The 20,400-nt window shown below is 51.5% G+C and overlaps 1 protein-coding gene across 1 annotated transcript in view; it reads right to left on the bottom strand.

Moving 5' to 3' along the window:
- PADI1 (peptidyl arginine deiminase 1) overlaps positions 1-15,342 on the bottom strand; it is a 46,557-nt gene extending 31,215 nt beyond the window's left edge. The window contains exon 1 of the mRNA XM_002750333.6: positions 15,161-15,342. Within this exon, the coding sequence (XP_002750379.3) occupies positions 15,161-15,252 (92 nt within the window). The 5' untranslated portion in view covers positions 15,253-15,342. The remainder of the gene's footprint in view (positions 1-15,160) is intronic.
- Positions 15,343-20,400: the final 5,058 nt, after the last annotated feature.

Genomic DNA, 20,400 nt, shown 5'->3' with positions numbered 1-20,400 from the left:
CTGCCTTTAGTATTTTCTCCTTCATTTCAACCCTGGTGAATCTAACGATTATGTGCCTTGGGGTTGCTCTTCTTGAGAAATATCTTTGTGGTGTTCTCTGTATTACCTGGGGTTGAATATTGTCCTGCTTTGCTAGTTTAGGAAAATTTTCCTGAATAATATCCTGAAGAATATTTTCCAGCTTGGATTCATTCTCTCCATCACATTCAGGTACACCTATCAAACATAAATTTGGTCTTTTCACACAGTCCCACATTTCTTGGAGACTTTGCTCATTCCTTTTTATCCTTTTTTCTCTAATCTTGTCTTCTCGTTTTATTTCATTAAGTTGGACTTCAACCTCTGATATCCTTTCTTCTGCTTGAACAATTCGAGTGTTTAAACCTGTGCATTATTCTCGGAGTTCCTGCATTGTATCCTTCAGTTCCATTAATTCACTTATATTCCTCTCTAAGTTGTCTATTCTCATTAGGATTTCGTCAAACCTTTTTTCAAAGTTCTTAGTTTCTTTACATTGAGCTACAACATGTTCTTTTAACTCACAGAAGTTTCTTATTATCCACCTTCTGAAGCCTGATTCTGTTAATAGGATGCGCTCATTCTCCATCAAGCCTTGTTCCCTTGTTGATGAGGAACAGTGATCCTCTTTAGAGGGAGAGGAGTTCTGATTTTGAGTATTTTCAGCCTTTTTACGCTGGTTTCTTCCATCATTGTAAATTTATCCACCTGTCGTCTTTGTAATTACCAACTTTCAAATTAGGTCTCTGAGTGGAAGTCCAAGTTGTTAATTCCCAAGGCCGAAATATGAGCAACCCACTGCGCCGGCCAAAACAGCAGCGTTAAGACTGATGGTGCTTTTCTGCCCGGGAATCTCCAGTCTGGCTTCCTTCTTGAGTACATAATAGGCAACTCTGCCTTCCCAGAGCTCCAAACCTCAGTCAGAAGGGGAACCAGTCCTGTTTACTCTGCACCGAGAGCTGCCGCGCCAAGGTGCTGGCGAAACTGCTGCGCCGGCCACAAGAGTTGCGCTGGCGACCCATGGAGCTCCTCCACTGGGAATCTTCTGCTCTGTGAGCAACCAAAATTTGTCTGAAAGTGTGGTGTCCTCTTGTTCTCTGAGCTTTCACTGGGAGCTGCAATCCCGAGATGTTAGCAATCAGCCATCTTGGATTGTTCCTCCCAGATATTTTATTTTATTTTATTTTTTATTTTTTGAGACAAAGTCTTACTCTGTTGCCCAGGCTAGAGTGCAATGGCACAATCTCAGCTCACTGCAACCTCTGCCTCCTGGGTTCAAGAGATTCCCCTGCCTTAGCCTCCTGAGTAGCTGGGATTACAAGTGTGCACCACCACGCCCAGCTAATTTTTGTATTTTTGGTAGAGACAGGGTCTCACCATGTTAGCCAGGCTGATCTCGAACTCCTGACCTCAAGTGATCCACTGGCCTCGGCCTCCTAAAGTGCTGGGATTACAGGCATGAGCCACTGCGCCCAGCCCTCCCAGGCATTTTTTTTTTTTTTTTTGAGACAGAGTTTCGCTCTTGTTACCCAGGCTGGAGTGCAATGGCAGGATCTCGGTTCAGCACAACCTCCACCTCCTGGGTTCAGGCAATTCTCCTGCCTCAGCCTCCTGAGTAGCTGGGATTACAGGCATGCGCCACCATGCCCAGCTAATTTTTTGTATTTATAGTAGAGACGGGATTTCACCATGTTGACCAGATGGTCTCGATCTCTTGACCTTGTGATCCACCGCCTCGGCCTCCCAATGTGCTGGGATTACAGGCACATTTTAAATTTCACAAGTCCAAAGCCAAACGCCTGCCTCCCTATGCCCACTCCTTCCCCAGCTCCTTCCCCACTATGGGGATCGCTCCTGCGAAGGGCCCTTGACAGGACCCTCACCATCTTGAGCTTGAGCCCATACACATTTCTCCTCTCCTGGAGGCTGTTGAGCTAAGGGAAAGGAGGAATTCTGGTTGCACTGATTCTTTAATCATTTATTTTTGCCTCTGACATTTGCAACAGGATGGTGAGCTCAGGCTTTGTGGTCTAACGAGACATTGTGTGGTTAGACATTGTGTGCCTCCTAGTTCCTTCTCTGCACAGTAACTGTATGACTTTGTTTACCTCTGCTAACTCAATCATATTGTTTGCATATGATCCTATATGAATAGGCAAGGTTAGAATGACATTTGGAAAGGTCCAGCTGTACCTTGTTAATGATCTTACTTGCTTGCTTGACTGATTTTAGATAAACATGTTTAGATTTATGACCCCCTTTTGCAAACTTTATTGTCCCTTTGCTGTACACCCTATGATTAAGAGTCATACTTTCTGTACCCCTTTTCTTGTGATTTTTGTTCTTGATTTTATTTCAAGATACAATGGAATGTATGCCACTCTTTAAACACTGAAAAGTATATAACCTATGGTGTGCACAAATAAACTCGCTGCTCTGGCATTGCCTGGCAGTCCTCCAGACCCCACTGTCTGTCTTTTCTTCCACGGACTCCCTCTTCCAGGTTGAGAACACTAGAGTGGGGCTGAGGCTCTCTGCTGGTCAGAAGCCCCCCGGCAGATGTGCCGGACCCCCACACCCCACTCCTTTCAAACCTGCCCCTGCCCAGTTGATATCGGCTCCACCTTCCAGTCCAGCCTCGCCTCCTCTCGTTTCCTGACACTCACAGCCAGTCCCTCAGCAAATCCATCAGCTCCACCTTCACAGCAGCTGCAGGCAGACTCTGCCCACTCTCACCTCTGGGCTCATGCCCGTCAAAGCCACCAGTTGCTTCCACGTAGATTTTTCCCATAGGCCAGTCCCCCGCTTGCCTTCTCTCCCCACAATCCGTCTTCAACACAGCAGCCCGAGGGACCTTTTTAAATGGAAGTCCCAGGTCAGGCACAGTGGCTCACGCCTGCAATGCCAGCACTTTGGGAGGCTGAGGCAGGCAGATCCCAAGTCAGGGGTTCAAGACCAGGCTGGGCAACATAGTGAAACCCCATCTCTACTAAAAATACAGAAGTTAGCTGGGTGTGGTGGTGCACACCTGTAATCCTAGCTACTTGGGAGGCTGAGGCAGGAGAATTGCTTGAATCTGGGAGGCAGGGGTTGCAGTGAGCTGAGACCATGCCACTGCATTCCAGTTTGGGCAACAGAGTGAGATCCATCTAAAAAAAAAAACCCAGAAGTCCCATCGCATCCCTCCTGCTCAGAGGCTGTGTGGCCTCCCAGGCCTCCCTGACCCCTTGCCTTCCCTCCTCACGGTCTCTTGCTGGGTTCCCTGCCCTTCCTCGAGCATGCCAGGGCTGCAGCTCTCTCTCTCCAGAATGTTCCTGCCACAGATCCCTGTGGTCCGCCCAGCCCCTCACTTCCTTCCCTTGGGTAGCATATGAGACCTTCTTGCCTGTTGCAAAGGTTGTGACATGAATGACACCATGAGCTTGGTGCTCTCTAACCCCAGCCTCACTCCAGCACATGGCACAGGCCACCTCCCAGCCACCTGACAGAGTACGTGTCTGCTCATTGCCATCTCTCCCTCTAAAGTGCAGAGATTGTTTTCTGTTTTATGCTGTCCGCCTCACTGCTGTCATCTCCACATCCAGCTTAGTCCCCGGCATGAACCAGGAACACAGTCAACTCATTCTGGACAAGGACACAGGAACTCAGGACTCCCAGATGGGAGGTGGCTGAGCCATGCTGGAATCCAGTCGGCCTGGCCCATAAATTCCAAGAGCAGGTAGCCACCAGCCCAGGGCACCCAGCTGGCAGCAGAAGGGTGTGTAGCTCACAGGGACCCCTGCTCCACCCCGCTCAGGGACCACTGGTGCCAGACACAGCCCTTTCAAGAGAAGCAGGACTCTATGAAGCCAGTCCCCAGCTTTGGGCAAAAGTTAACATCTCCAAGTCAACTCCAGGACTCCCCCTATTTGGAGTCTTGATAGAAAATAATGATGATGAAGATGATGATGAAAGAAGGGGAAAAAATGGCAGGTAAGATTCTTCTGGGGCTATTGAGACCCTCCAAGCCCAGCCCAGCTTCCTGCAGTCTAGACCTGCTCCTTCCCCAGACTTGCTCCGTAGCTCACATCTGCCTTGAGCTCTCTCTGGCGTTCCAGGCTCCCGGTCTCAGTATCTCACGCCCCTGTGAGTGCCAGATGAGTGGCCAGTGCCTAGAGGGGTTGGCTGGGCCTTGGGGGAATGGTGGCTTTCTGTAGAAGACATGTGCTAGGCAGGTCTGAGGCCCACGGCCACTCCTGCAGGTATGGGGAGAGGCTTGTTCTAGTCCCAGACCCACTACCTTCAAGACATGGCTCCTATCCCCCAACATCAGGTCAGCTTCAGCTACAGAAGAATGGCAGATACCCCAGCAGGAGCTTTGAAGACCACCAGGAAGAGGCAGGAGGAGGGTCTGCTGATCCTCTCTGGCACCCAGGCAAGTTCCCTTGGCATCCTACCCCCACCCCTGACCCAGGCCTAGGAGATGGGGCCCACGAGCCTTCCCTTATCTCTCAGGTGCCCAGATTTGTGGGCCTGGCTGTGGATGAAGGGCTGCCCTTGGGAGGCATGGCAGGCAGGGGTGGGAGCTTGGGGTGAGCCCCAGGCTGCCCCACAGTGGGTTGTGCCATGCCAGCTTTCCTGAGCTGCTCCCAGCTCCCTCTGAATCTAACGATCTTCTCCAAGATGCTTCTCTTGGGTGATGTCTCATGATGCAGCCCCCAGACCTAACCAAGCCCCAGATATACAGTCCTGGCATGTCCCCAAATGCATAGTCAGGTGAGGTAACATGTTTGAAAGCACCCCTCCAAATAAAAAAGACCATCATCACCACTACAGGAGTCACCCCTCAGGTGTCCTGGTAATCACTGTCATATTTATCATGGTTTCCACTGTTATGCTGATAAGCCTGCCCCTCCACAGACCCCTCCCCCATCTCTGCTGGGCAGAGTCACAGGGCGGGGGCTGGATGGGGGGATCTTTTGCATTCTTCAAGGCCCACTTCAAATGCCACCTCTTCCATGTAGTGAAGGCTGGGTTCTGTGTGGAGCATGGCCTCAAATTGGGTCACTTAACCGCCTGGATTTTCCTCTGCTGTGAAATGGACATAATCCCAAGAGCTACTCCCAAGGCTGGTGGAGGGATTCCCTGAGATGATGACCTCTCAGTGTTGCATACTGTCGCCATGTTACGATGACTCTTCTCAGAGTCCCCAGATAGCCCAACTCACTCCAGCCAGAAACCTGTGTCCTTCCTCTGTGTCCCCACAGCCCTGGGTCAGACCTTCCTGGGTGCCACTTCACATCTTAACTGTGCCTCCCAGAACAGCGTCCTCCTACTCACCCTGCAATGCCCGCCACCTCCATGCCCAGAGCAGGGCCAGTTGCATCAGGTTAGAATAGGTGAGCAGAATAGGTGAATTCTTAGAGAATCTCCCAAAAGGTGGCACAGAGGTGGGTCGGGGAGTGTAAAACCAGCTACTCTCCACCCCTGCCCGCCTCCTGTGGTAAGGTGCGGACCCACCCACTTGTATGGTGTAAGGCAGCATGTTCCACCTGTTCTATTGGGGCAGGGAAAGAGCCTGCATCTTCCAGCACCTGCCATGTGCCAGGCACATGCTTAGCTTTTGCTATCCATGATCTCCTCTCAACTTCACTACAACTCCTGCTCCTGACCAAGGTAGGTGTTACTTGTCACAGGGTAATGCAGGAGTAAAAGAAATTACCAGGCAGGAGTGCATACTAGTTCAACCATTGTGCAAGACAGCGTGGCGACTCCTCAAGGATCGAGAACCAGAAATACCATTTGACCCAGCAATCTCATTACTGGGTATATACCCAAAGGATTATAAATCATTCTACTACAAGGACACACGCACACGTATGTGTATTGCGGTACTGTTCACAATACCAAAGACTTGGAACCAACCCAAATACCCATCAATGACAGACTGGATAAAGAAAATGTGGCACATATGTACCATGGAATATTATGCAGCCATAAAAAAGGATGAGTTCATGTCCTTTGCAGGGGCATGGATGAAGCTGGAAACCATCATTCTCAGCAAACTGACACGGGAACAGAAAACCAAATACTGCATGTTCTCAGTCATAAGTGAGAGTTGAACAATGAGAACACATGGACACAGGGAGGGGAACATCACATACCGGGGCCTGTTGGAGGGCGGGGGGGCTAGGGGAGGGAGAGCATTAGAAGAAATACCTAATATACATGACAGGTTGATGGGTACAGCAAAGCACCCTGGCATGTGTATACCTATGTAACAAACCTGCACGTTCTTCACATGTATCCCAGAACTTAAAGTATAATTTTATAAAAAAGAATTTACCAGGACAGTTGTATGTAAAGGAAAACAGATTGATTACAGAAAGCAGGAAAACACATTGCCAGAGACACAGCCATCAGCCTTCGAAAAAGAAGCCTCTCTCTGGGTGTAAGAAGGAAGCCAACTGCAAAGAAAAAGACTTGCTTAGGATTTTACAGGATGATATATCTGCTGTCTGCTGAAGAGGGCTTTGTGCAGCACTGACAACGCCAAGGCTGCAGGGGGCGCACTTGCAGGTGTCTGGTGAGAGCGGGGCGCAGAAAGATTGTGAGTTACTTGCTCAGGAGAGCTATGTGTCCTGGACCATGAAGAAAGGTGGGCTTGGAGCTGTTTCTGCTTTCTTTTTTTTTCCTTTTGAGATGGAGTCTCACTCTGTCACCCAGGCTGGAGTACCGCGGCGTGATCTCGGCTCACTGCAACTTCTGCCTACCGGGTTCAAGTGATTCTCCTGCCTCAGCCTCCTGAGTAGCTGGGATTACAGCTGCCACCATGCCCGGCCAATATTTGTATTTTTAGTAGAGATGAGTTTCATCATGTTGATCAGGCTGGTCTTGAACTCCTGACCTCGTGATCCACCCGCCTCAGCTTTCCAAGTGCTAGGATTACAGGCGTTAGCCACCACGCCCAGCCTGGCTTTCTTTTTTTGCTTTTTCCTGCTCCCACCAGCCTGGTTCCTTTTCCCTAATGAGGACCCCACATTACTGTCCTGCTTCTAAGATAAAGAAATCGCATAGAGGTTAAGTAATTTTGCTCAGGTCGTACAGATGGCAGAGGGAGGAACTGTCCTGGCTGGTATTAAAATGAGTGCGTGCGTGCCCCAAGCATGCCCCTGTCCGGGACTGGAAAGAGGAGACGGTCAGGATGTCGGAAGGGAACAGGAATGTGTTGAGAGTGTGCCAGGCAAGCTCTTCTGCATGGCTCTTTGGCAGCAGGCCAGGGAAGTCTAGGCAAGATGGTGGCACAGAGGCAGGAAGCCACCACCCCCAGCCCCACCCATGCACCCACATCTTCACCCATGCGCCCACATCTTCCAGGGGCAAGGTCAGCACGGGCCAGGGGGGTTGTGCCTGTGATCTTCTTGTCCCTGTCTGCCCTAAAATGACAGAAAAGACCAGGGAGCCTCTTGCATAGGATAGGCCATGGGTTAGAGGGGGGCCTCGGAGGTCATCCTGGCCAGCCCCCTGCCCACTCCCCAGGATAGACAGCTCATGACCTCACACCCTTCTTTGCTCTGACAGCTCAGGTAATTAGAAAGCTCTTCCTTTTGCATGGCTGCAACTTGCTTCCTGGAAGCCTCGACCCCCTGGGGCTTCACAGGCCAAACCTTGTGTTGACAGCTCAGAAATGTGCCACCTGGTCTCTAGGGAGAAGAGGAACACAGCAGTCACAGAGAAGTGCTTCCCTGCTGACCGTTCTACCCTGCAGTTTGGACATGGCCAGATCCTGGGGACAGAAATTGAGTGGATGGGGGTGGGGGTCAGTGTGCCCTTTGGGGGTCGTCTGGGACACTGTGCTGAGTGAGTGGCGAGGGCAGGAGGGGAAGAATCGGGCAGAAGCAGATGAAAAGGCTGAGGAGCAGCCAGCGCTGGCTCCCCTGCACACCTGGCCAGGATCCTGCCTGCCAGGAGCCCTACAGGCGTGTTAGGCATTGTGAACCGCAAGTTTCTCTTCAAAGAATCAGTTTGTCAGTATGTTCAGCTCTCTTATTCTTTAATTCTCTATTTTAAAGTTTAATTTCCTCGTAGTTTCAGTAAACAACATTTTCTACCAGTTCTAATCAGTAGTTCACATCCTTTCCCCTGGTCCCGTGGTCTGTCCTGATTCGTCCTGGTCACCTGCTCCGGTCACCTGCTTTGACCCCTGACTACCTGCTCTGACCTGCTAGCAACCGTCCTTCCCACCAAACGACCCACCCCACCACTCTGGCTCCATACCCCTTGCTCCCTTTAAAATAGCCAATCAGGATTAGTCTAGACTGTGCAGTCTAACCCCAGCCAATAGGGGAAGGACACCGCGGTAGGGGTGACTCCGTCAGGCATAAGTGTCCCTTCCCCTCCCTTGTCCAGGCGTGCGCTTGCCATTGTTCCATGTGAGCTGCACCCTTCAATGCAAGTAAATTGCCTTGTTGAGGAAATTTATATTCGAGGGCTACTTCTTTTGCGGCACTGAAAATTATACTAATAACGGTTGCCAATCTCTAGGTGTTTTGGAATTAAGCCACAAGAAACACCATAGGGTCAGCCAGCAAGGCCCAGCAAATGCCCCGGGGGTGACCAGCTCTGTGGATGATTCTGCCTGGAGCTAGGGACCTGCCTGGAGGCTGATGACCCAGGATACTGGCCGCCACCCCGTGGGCTCCAGGGCTAAAGGCCAGCAGCTCCCCTGGGGCACACAGGGCCCCCATTAGTGCTGCCAGTGACTCTGCCTCCACATACCTCCCTGGGCACCTGCTGTGCATCAGGTCCCATGCTGGGCACGAGGAAAGCAGAAACAAATCATCCCTGGCTCTGCCCTCGTGCGATCCACGCGGGGCAGGTCCATCAGAGACTGTGGAGGGTTTTTACTTCATTCTCTGACTCCATCCCCATGGTCCCTGCTGCCAATAGGGGAGTGATTATTCTTCTCCCCATTTTACAGAACATGAGCTGAAATGGAGAGAAGTCACACAGAGGGTGAGGGTGACGAGGCAGAGCTGTGCTTGGCCCCCACCTGGGTCTGACTCCAAAGCTCATCTGCTGCCCCACCTCCACTTCGCCCCTCACCCAGCAACATGGAAGAGGCCCAAAAGGCTAGGCAGTCACAGGGCTGGGCTCACAGAATTTAGAACCAGGTGGACTTGGATCCAAATCCCAGCTCTGGCATGTGTGGGCTGTGTGTCTTCGGAAAACTCTCTCAGCCTCTCTGTGTCTCAGTGTGTCTGCAAATGGGGATTATAGTAGTCTGTATTTAATAGGCTTATTTAACTGTAAGGTTTAACTGAGATAGTGCAGTGAGCACTTAAAGCAGGACTGCCATCATGGTCATTACCGTGGCAGAGGGCATCTGAAAGGCATGGAGGAGTGGGCAGACCTGGGCAAGAGAGGACACAGTGCCCCATGGTTAAGAGGACCCTCGCACCTCCCTTCACTCTCTTAGCTGACTAAGAAAATGGATTTCGTGTACAATTGTTGAAACCCACTTCCTGAAATTTATTTAACTCCCGACTAAGATGGGAGCGCATCACAGGTGGCCACAGGCTGTATAGGGCTGTATAATCACGGAGTGCCAGCACAGAGCAGTTGCCCAGGAGCAGATTGCCCTGGAGAAGAGGCCACAGGAGCTTCCTTGAGATGGGAGGTGTGGGTACCAGACAGTGGGAGGGGCAGCTCCAATCTGCAATCTCCTGGCTTTAGGTTTCCCCCTGGGCCCTCTCCCTGGGGTGGCTGGGGCTGGCTGGGGCTGGCTGGGGCAGATGGAGGTTGGGGGAGGGCAATGGCTGATGTCCCAGACCCCTCAGCAGGCTCAGGCATTTTCTCAGGAGTTGAGAATCACACATGATGTGGCTGTGTCCTGTCTTCTTCCTCATTCCCAGAAATCACACTCCTGGGTGCCTTATGCCATCATTGCTTGGGAAGGGGCACACCCAGAGAGCCCAGGTTGAGGGTGCAGGCTGGGCAGAGGTCCACTTCTCCTGTCTCCACTGAAAATACAAAAAGAATCAGCCAGGTGGAATGGCGCATAACTGTAGTTCCAGCTACTTGGGAGGCTGAACCTGGGAACCAGAGGTTGCAGTGAGCCAAGATCATGCCACTGCACTCCAGCCTGGGCAACAGAACGAGACTCCATCTCAAATATAAAAATAAAATAAAATGGAAAAAATAAAGGTGCCAGGCTTCACAGGTACCAACAATAAGGGATGTCACTCATATTGGGAGTGACCTGGAAGAAAACAGGTTCAGAGACGCCAAGTGACTGGCCCAGGGTCACAGCCTGCAAAGACCAGCTGGGAGTAAAAGGGATGGGAGCTGAGAAGGAAAGAGAAGTCTCAGAGTGAGGATCAGGGAAATGCCAGGAAGTGGGAAGGAGGCAGAAAGCAGAGGGCCTGGGGGCCAGAGGGAAGGGGAGAGATTCCCAGCCAGTCCCAAAATGGCAAGTGGCAGCTGGCACCCAGAGGAGCAGGAAGTTCCACAGGATTAAGGGGTGGCTGACCTCTGCGGCACTTCCTGATGCCAATATTTTATGTTTCAAGAATGCCACCCTCCACCATTCTGAGTCCAGTTTCTATAACCCCTGGGCCTATGAGGGCCCCATGGAACTTTCAGAGGACCCTAACTTCATATTTTCTAGGAACCCTGACAAACATTGAACTTTTATGTTTCTTCTGGTGAAGAGTGTCCTTCCTGCCGCAGTGACACAGTGACAGGATGGAGCAGACTGTGTCCAGCCAGGTGCCGGCAGCCTGTCAGTCCTGGAAATTAGTGTCCGAGTCACTCCTATCATTTTCCCCTGAGGAGTACAATTATGCCTCGTTGTGCTTCTGTGGAAGTTAAAAGTATTAATTTACTCAATGTGCACATTATGTGTCCCACAAGTTTTATAACTCTGTTTTGGTGTTTTCATTTTCTGAAATACAGGGAATTCCAGAAAATTGCATCTGAGAGGCCAGGAGAGTCCCTTCTCCCTGTGCCCCTCCAAGTCTACCACCCTCTGATCCCGAGTTCATCTGGCGTTGCTGCTTTTGCAGGGGTGGGGAAGGCTTGGGAGTAAGTACAGGAGAATGTCCCCATAAGGCCCGCCTTCTGCATCCCGAAAAATAAAGGTTCTTTCTGGCCTCCAGCCTGGGGCTCTGGATCTGGCCTCTGGGCAGTCAAGGAAGGCCGTGGGGCGGCAGATGGATTCCCCACACTGACCACACCAGTCTTTACTGGCATGAGCCACCTGAAGTCCTCAGGCAAGGACAAGGACAACCAAGGTAGTCTAGCCAGATCCAAGGAGTCTGGGTGGCGAGCTAGTCCACTGGGGCGTGGGGGTCAGGGAGGTGAGCTAGCCTGCTGGGATGTGGGGGGTCAGGGTAGTGAGCTAGCCTGCTGGGGCACAGGGCGGCCAGGGTGGTAAGCTAGCCCACTAGGGTGTGGGGGTCAGGGTGTTGAGCCATCCCACTGGCGTTGAGTGTGGACGGGGTGGTGAGCTACCCCAATGGGGTGTGGGGCATTAGGGTAGTGAGCTAGCTCACTGGGGTGTGGGGCATTAGGGTAGTAAGCTAGCCCACTGGGGTGTGGGGGTCAGGGTAGTGAGCTAGCCCACTGGGGTGTGGAGCATTAGGGTAGTGAGCTAGCCCACTGGGGTGTGGGGTTCAGGGTAGTGAGCTAGCCCGCTGGGGTGTGGGGGTCAGGGTAGTGAGCTAGCCCACTGGGGTGTGGGGGTCAGGGTAGTGAGCTAGCCCACTGGGGTGTAGGATTGAGACCTTCAGCACATGCTGAGTGGAAAATTCCTAAGGGTTTCCTAGGCCAGGACACCCTGGGGCACACAATTACCCCAAACACAAATGTTTCTCCAAATAACCAGTCCACGCAGCCCCTGGGGGAATGAATCACTTCCTGTGACATCATCCCTTCACACCCATCTCCTGGGGGGCTCAGACTTCCAACAGCTCAGATGACTGGCAACACCTCCTCTTCTGGGGGCTTCCCCCATCCCACAAGTAAGGCCAACTAGAAACCCCTGACTTGGCCTTAGCTAGAGCCAGGCACTGGGGGAAGGGGTTGGGGAGGCCCCAAGTTCATCACCTGTCATCAAATGTAGCCCCTTCCTCCTGGCCAGCTCAGCTTGGAGTGAGCTTTAGGCTCCTCTTAAAAACCTTCCAAGGTTGACGATTCCATGCCCCTCTTTCCCTGCCCATCACAGACCTGGCCGCCAGGAAGCTCTTCCCTATTGCTGCAGAATAAACTTCTGTGTCCTAGATGGGAGGCTCTCAGCAGCAGTGACTATAGTCACCACCAACACTCAGGTGAAGATTCCTGAAGGGCACTTGGGTGGAGGTGCCCCCGGTGCTCACTCGGGATCCCAGAGCAGCCGCTGCCTCCCAGAGCCAATCAGAGCACAACAGCTATGCATAGCCCAGGGAACCTGCCGGTACCCCTCGGTTGTGCCAGGGCCTGCATTTGAGGAGGCTAAAGAGCTTTACAGACACCCTATGCTCCCAGCAAACGCAGTCTGAGCTGTCCTCGTCTCCTCCCACCCTCTCAAGTGTGAGTGAAAGAATAGATGCTGGAGAAAAGGGGACCCACAGAGCTACCAGGGCTGGGCACACTGCCAGGGCACCCACGGCACAAGGGGCCTTCTACATGCATGGCCTCATTCATCTTCCCCTGAACCCATTATAATTGGTGTTACTGTTTCTTCATTTTCAGATGTGGAAACTGAGGCTCAGAGAAGTGCAGCAGCTTGCCCAGGGTCACACAGCATGCATGGAGCCAGCCTGAGAACAGAGTGTGTTCATCTCCAGGGTCTGGGCACCTCACCTCCACAGTGAACTGCAGAGGGGACTTGGCTTATCTCACGGGGGCTCAGATGAGGAAATTAAACCCAGAGAAGGCAAATGACTTGGCCCACTTCGAGCAGGAAGTCGGTGGCAGAGCTAAGGCCAGGTCTCCTGGCTCTCCATGAAATGCTTCTGGTCTTAGTCAGTAGCACCGTGTAAAGCCAGAGGTTCTGGAATCACCTGGATCAGCCATGCCCTCAGAGGAGAGCAGAAGCCTGAAACAAGAAGAAGGGGCCTGCCAGGGACCCTTTTCCTACTCTTGGTGTGGATGTAGATTTCCAGCTACAGTGTGGGATGCCTAGTTAGATTTCAGCTTCAGCAGCCGGGCGCAGTGGCTCACACCTATAATCCCAGCACTTTGGGAAGCCGAGGCAGGTAGATCAGGAGGTCAGGAATTTAAGACCAGCCTGGCCAAGATGGTGAAACCTCATCTCTACTAAAAATACAATAATTAGCCAGAGGTGGTGATGGGCGCCTGTAATCCCAGTTACTCGGGAGGCTGAGGCCAAGAATTGCTTGAACCTGGAAGGCGGAGGTTGCAGTGAGCTGAGATCGCGCCACTGCACTCCTGCCTGGGTGACAGAGCGAGACTCCATCTCAAAAAAAAAAAAAAAAGATTTCAGTTTCAGTAAACAGCAGATTTTTTAGTAGAAATGTCTCTCACACAATATGCTAAAAAAAACTTTTTGTTATTTATCTGAAATTCAAACTTAACTAGGCATCCTGTATTTTTATTTGCTAAATCCAGGAAGCCTATGTGAACAGGGCAGGAGACAATGGGGTCTCCACTGGCCACCGAGACCCGAGAGAAGCCGCCCCCACGCCAGGACTCACAGCAGCAATTTAGAGATAAGGATTGGTTTCCATGGCTCCTAGCTCTCCTCCCCAGCCCTGCCACTGGGGTCACAGACCACTGCCCAACGGAGGAGCAGGAAGGGCTTTTCAGGCAGAGATCACTGGAGCCAGGTGGACAGCTGGGCCCTGCATCCATTAACCAGACCAGCAGGTACAGGGGCTGAGTCCTAAGAGGGAGGTAGGAGCTCAGATCCCACCTGGTAACAGGCCCCCAGCTCCCGGCTCCTCTTGGAGGGGGACTCCTACCACGAGCCCCCTATCTGCAAGGGGTTCAGCCCCACCTGGGCCAGCAGGGATGGAATCCATAGACAGCCTATCAGAGTTGGAAATGCTGCCAGAGATCACCAAATCAAACTCCCTTAGGATTTGGGGGAAACTAAGGAACACTAAGGCTAAGAGTCCCTGGGTCCCCGTCTGGGCAGAGCCAGCACAGGGAGATTTGGGTCAACAGGAGAAGCAAATGCTACTGCTGCCCCTTCAGCTGTCATCACTGCCAACATTACTGCCAACATCACCATCACCACTGTTCATCACAATAATCACTGTCATTGCCATCATCTCACAGCAAACACTGGTCTTCTTGCTCCACATTCTCTCCTCATACTAATTCACTGAGTATTTCCTAACCACTCCCTCCTGATTCAAATCAATTAGTGATGCCAGCGACCTTTAAGGATTATACGTGCATCCCTTCACCTCAGAGAGATGGGGGCTTGGCAAGAAATCGAGGGAGGGGAGGACCAGTTCTCTTCCCGGTCCTGAGCAATCTGATACTCCACACAAGTTCCACCTGGGTGTCAGAACGCAGGGCCCAGACCCCAAAGCCTGACCCCAGGGCTCAGAGTTAGAATCCTAAGGCAGGACTCTCATCCAGGGACTTGAGGCCAATGTCCTGAGCCCAGCACCCAGAACCCAGGGGTAACTGGTAAGCAATTCTCCTGCCTCAGCCTGTGAACGTCCACAAGTGTCGTGATTCCCACCACACACACGGCATGGGTAGGCATGGACCTGGGAGGTGGAGTTTGCAGTGAGCCGATATCATGCCACTGCTCTCCAGCCTGGCCGACAGTTAAATGAGAATGTTCTTTGAGATGGAGGAAAGAGAAAGGGGGCAAGGAAGGAATAGCAGAAGGTGGGCAGAGAGAAGACGATTGGCATCGGTGCATCTCTATTTTATGGCGAAAGAAACTGAGGCACAGAGAAGTTGGGGACCTTGACTCTTACCCAGGGGCTTGAGGCCAATGTCCTGAGCCCAGCTGGAGCCCCAAGGAGGACCTGATCAGACCTCTACTTCCTTCCTCCCTGACTCCATAGCCAACTCCACCTTCTCTGCTGTGTCCTGCCTGCATCCTCTCCAACGTGCCTGACTTGTCCACCAGGCACCCACCCATTGCCCTGCATTCTAACCCAGCTCTCCAGCCAGGTGAGTGCCTCCCAGCTCTTACCTGTGAACGTCCACAAGTGTCACGACTCCCACCACACACACGGCATGGGTAGGTGTCTTCAGGGACAGCCGCACAGCTCTCTTTGGGGCCATCCTGTCCCCCAGCTCCCAGCCTCCTAGATCAGCTCTGGCTCCCCAGCTCCTGTCTTGGACACCTCTTCACCAGGACGAAGTATGAGTTCTGATGGGTTGGTGTCTCTTCCTCTCTTTTAATTTCACCCTGTGACCTGATTAGCCTGCCTGAGCATGGTCCCCACCTCCTGGCTCCACACCCTCCTCACTCGGCTGTCAATCCAGGTCAGGGGAGGAGATGCCCAAGGCCGTCTGGGAAATGGGGAAGGGGAGCTTCAGCTGAGGCCCCAGGTGGAGCAGGGCTCAGTTGCTGACAGGAGACCCTCCAGAGCTTCCCAGCAGCCCCTGTCCCCGCCCCAAAGACTCCTGGTGCCGGAACCCCTATGGCAATGATCTCAGTGTTTCTGAGGCCTGACTGTGTGGGCTCTGCCTCTCACCACCTGAAATCCTTATCAAATCTTTTAACCTCTCTGTGACTCAGCTGCCTCATGTGTAAGTTGGCAGCTGTAACAGTAGTACCTGTCCCTTGTCCTGAGGTGGGAAAGACGTGAGTTATGTGTAAGATTAGCACAGATCCTGGCACCCGGTATTCACTAAAATGCCAACAGTGATGACTTGTATCCTCATTTTGCAGGTAAGAGAATCATGACTGCAGGTCTCACTGCTAGTGAGTGGTAGAGTGTAATGTACCCGCAGGTTCACCTGGCTCACCACAGAATACCACCTCCCAACAAGCAAGGGTAGGCCCTTGTGCCCAGACTCCACAGACAACAGAAGCTGCCCCAGGCAAGCATTCCTGGGGAGCCAGAGGGGAGGGAACTTGAAAAAGAGCTCAGAGCAATAAGCTGGGAATATGGATTCATTTCTGAAAAATCCTCCTTCTTCCAGCACAGCAAGCTTCAGCCTGTTCTGAGGCTCTTTGTAGAACTCCATCCGTCAATTTGACAAGTGTTTGTTAATCATCTTTTATGTACTAGGCACTCATTTAGGTGATGTGGCTACAACTATGAACCAAAGAGGTCACGATTCCTGCTCTGATGACATTCCTGCTCTGATGATACCTTCTGGGGGAGACCGTAGGTGAGATTACGTGAGTAAAGTGCATATGACATTAGATGGCGCACTGAGGTTCTTTCCCTCATCCAAGCGAGCGATTGCGTGGCTTGGTCCCAGGATAGCAGGGAAGGTGGAGGGAAAGGGTTGCATCCTGAATGTATCTTGAAGGTAGAGCCGATGAGGTTTGCTGATGAGTTGGGTGTGGGTGAGAGAGAGAGTGGTCAAGGATGACCAGAGTGTTTGGGGCCTGAGCAACTAGAAGGATGGAGCTGTCATCAGAGAGATGGGAAGGGCTGCAGGAAGGCAAGCTGGGCAGGGTCTTGGCCATTCTGTGTTGGACTGGTTCAACATGAGGTGTCTATTAGATCTTGGAGCAGAGTTGGCAAATTGCAGGTGACGTGTTTCCTTCCTATCAGGCATCAGGGTGATGAGAAGAGGCATTCCCTCTGGAATCACAGGGCACCCATCCTCAGACATGTGGTCCTCTCCTTCCAGGGAGCTCTCACACAGAGTGGAAAAAAGGGCACACAAACCAGAACTCCTGTGTCCACAGGGCTGGGGTGGGAGGGCAGCAAAGAGCGAGAGAGTAGGACAGCGAGAGAACGAGAGAGAGGGGCGGCGGGGAGAGAGAGAGAGAGAGAGAGAGAGAGAGAAGAAACAGCCTTGCCTGGGGAGCTGCCGGTCTGATGGAAAATGTGGGGGACACACAGTCCCTGCCTCCAGGAGCCCCCGGCCTGATGAGGGAGACAGGAAATGCGAAAATGGCATAAACATTTACTTGGTTACTTTCGATTTTGAAGATCGTTTTGAAATAATCTTTCTTATTGCAAATATTATTGATCTGCAAAGTTCATTACACCTAAAGACATCAGGAGAAAGTCTAATTTTACCCCATGGCTACAGAACCCAGGAAAACAGGTGTTCAGAGATGGTTTTCCATCACCCAAACCCCAGTTTACCAGGACCTCAGTCATTTTGTTTAACAGTAATTATTGACATAAGTGTGTCCATTTCACATGGAATGGAATGCGGAGTGCAAAAGCAGCTTCCTGCAGAGCACATGGGTGTGTTCCCATTAGAGAAGATTAAATGGATGGATGAACGGATGGATGGATGGGTGGGTGGATGGGTAGGTGGGTGGATGGACAGACAGATGGATAGGTGAACTGATAGGAAAAAGGAGGAAGGAAGAAAGGCAGGCTGGTGTACAAAGAGCTGAAGATGATGATGTTGATGATGATGATGATGATGATGATGATGGTGATGATGGGGATGATGAGGATGACGACAATAATGACAGTGCAAACACGTATATGGCACTCACCATGTACCAGGCACTGTTTTAAGACGTTTCCATGTATTCATTTATCTAATCCTCACAATAATACTGGGTGGCAGGTGTCAATCAAGCCTGGAATCCCAAGTTCAAACTGACCACATGGACGTGCAGGATGTTCCTTGGCCAGTTGTTGGCAGGGCAAGGGCCCAGGCAGGTCATGGTGTCTTAAAAGAATGTTCTTTGGGCCAGATGTGGTGGCTCATGCCTGTAATCCCAGCACTTTGGGTGGCTGAGACAGGCAGATCATGAGGTCAAGAGTTCGAGACCAGCCTGGCCAACATGGTGAAACTCCGTCTCTACTAAGAATACAAAAATTAGCTGGGCATGGTGGCACATGCCTGTAATCCCAGCTACTCTGGAGGCTGAGGCAGGAGAATTGCTTAGACCCGGGAGGGGGAGGTTGCAGTGAGCCAAGATCATGCCACTGCACTCCAACCTGGGTGAAAGAGCAAGACTCCACCTCAAAAAAAAAAGAATGTTCTTTGAGATGGAGCAAAGAGAAGGGGGGGCAAGGAGGAAATAGCAGAGGGTGGGCAGAGAGGAGGAGAGGAAGATCGGGCATCTCTATTTGACAGTAAAAGAAACTGAGGCACAGACAAGTTGGGGACCCTCCCATGTCCACAGTTGGAAGCTGGTTCCATCAGGACTTGAGCCCAGGGCATCTGACCCTGGGAGGCTGATGGTTGACTAGATCCCTGGAAGGCAGAATATCAGGTCATTTCTTCCTCATGCTTTTATGTATTGTTTGAATTATTTTCATGAGCAAACAACAGATTTACTGTTGAAAAAAAAATGAAGCCACCCTCATTATTCTCTCTTCAGGGAAAAATAAGATGCATTTCCTCCTTTTGGCTTCTCTGCCCACCCTCTGCTATTCCTTCCCCGCCTCCCCTTTTCATTCTTCCAGCTCAAACTACATTCTTTTAAGACACCATGACCTGCCTGGGCCCCTGCCCTGCCTACAACCCACAAACAGCACATCCTGCACACCCAAGCTGTGGTCTCTTTGAACTTGAGATTTTCAGTCTTGATCGGTCAGACTGGGGAGGAGCAGGGGTGGGAGACCTCCGTGACATCACTGCCTCCTTCCCCTCTGGAGGAGGGCATAAAGCTGGGAGGCCAGCCCCACTTAACCTGAAACAGGGCCCCGGGCAGGGTAGAGGCCTGCCAGCTGCCAGGGATCATGGGACTGTAAGACAACCCCAGGAAGTCCCTGGAGCAACTCAAGAAATTCGCTACAGGGAAGGTGTCCGGTGCTGGGGCTACGAGGGCCAGGCTCTCATTTTTCCCTCTTCTTCAACAATTTTTTTGAGTGCCTAAAATGTGCCAGATGTTATCCTTGGCCCTGGAAATACCACAGTGAAAAAGACAGACCAAGCCCCAGCCCTCACGGGGCATCCAGGAGGACAGGCAGGTAGGAAGCTGGTGGGATAGAAACTGATATGAGGAAGTGATTCGGATACAGAGGAGAGGAGGGGATGGGATGCTGCTTTAAGTGGGGTGATCAGAGAAGGCCAATCTGAAGAAACGATATTGGAGCAAAGATAGGAAAATAAGAACGTGGTGATAATGGCATAAACATTTATCTGGTTACTTTCGATTTTGAAGATCTTTTTGAAATAATCTTTCCTATTGCAGATGTTATTGATCTGCAACTGCAAGGTACATTACCCCTAAAGTCACCAAGGCAAGGGCTAAGTTTACCCCATAGATCCAGAACCCAGGAAAGCAGGTGTCTATGGACTAAGATTCCCTGAACCTAGTGAGGCAAGCCTGGTTTCCATCAGCAGCCAGAGCAGCCGCTAACACTTTCCTCTCATTCTGATGAAGGCATACATTAAACATTAGAGAACCAGGGGAAATGGTGCTCAAGGATGAGGGCTGGAATGCGAAGACAAACCCGTTAGGACCCCACCTGGGTTTTCTCAGACCCTAAAGTCTGATGAATAATGAAAGTATTCTTACATATACACCTAGTAATTTTCAAGATTAAGAAAATTTCTGCCAGGCACAGTGACTCATGGCTGTAATCCCAGCACTTTGGGAGGCCGAGGTGGATGGATCACTTGAAGCCAGGATTTCCACACCAGCCTGGGCAACGCGGCAAAACCCCATCTCTACTAAAACAGTAAACTAGCCAGATGTGGTGGTGTGCGCCTGTAGACCCAGCCACTCAGGAGGCAGAAGCATGAGAATCACTGGAAGCCAGGGACAGAGGTAGCAGTCAGCTGAGATCACAGCATTGCACTCCAGCCTGGGCAATAGAGTGAGGCTCTGTATAAAAAACAAACAAAGCTTCCCAGACCCTAGACTCTAAAGATTAGATAAAGATGGAATGAAACATCTGCTGCTAAGGTGTACACTCCACACGTAAGCATAGAGCTTAGAACGTACATAAGCACTGGAGAAAACTTGTAATTTTCAGTTGTCTGGTGAGTTACTCCGACCTTCTCCCTGCCACCAGTTGCAGAAATAAACATTCTTTCTCAGTCTGTCTGCATGTCTTCATCGGACCACGAGAACAAGCAGGTGGACCTTTTTCATTCGGAAACCCTAGGATCACACCCACAACACCCACCCCCACCCCCGCCAGCTCCCTATTTACAAAATGGGGTGTTGAGCTAGATCAGAGTTTCCAAATTCAGACACTTTCAGGGGGCAGGCAATAATATAAGTGTGTGAAGTTGCCAGCTGGGAGACAATAGGGAGGGGTGGCAACTGCGGCCGAGGGGACAGAGCCTGCTGGGCTCACACATTCAGTCTGTTTCTCAGAA

Source organism: Callithrix jacchus, chromosome 7, assembly GCF_049354715.1.
Source record: "Callithrix jacchus isolate 240 chromosome 7, calJac240_pri, whole genome shotgun sequence".
In the NCBI taxonomy this organism is placed as follows: Eukaryota; Metazoa; Chordata; class Mammalia; order Primates; family Cebidae; genus Callithrix; species Callithrix jacchus.
This window is presented reverse-complemented; position numbering and strand designations above follow the sequence as displayed.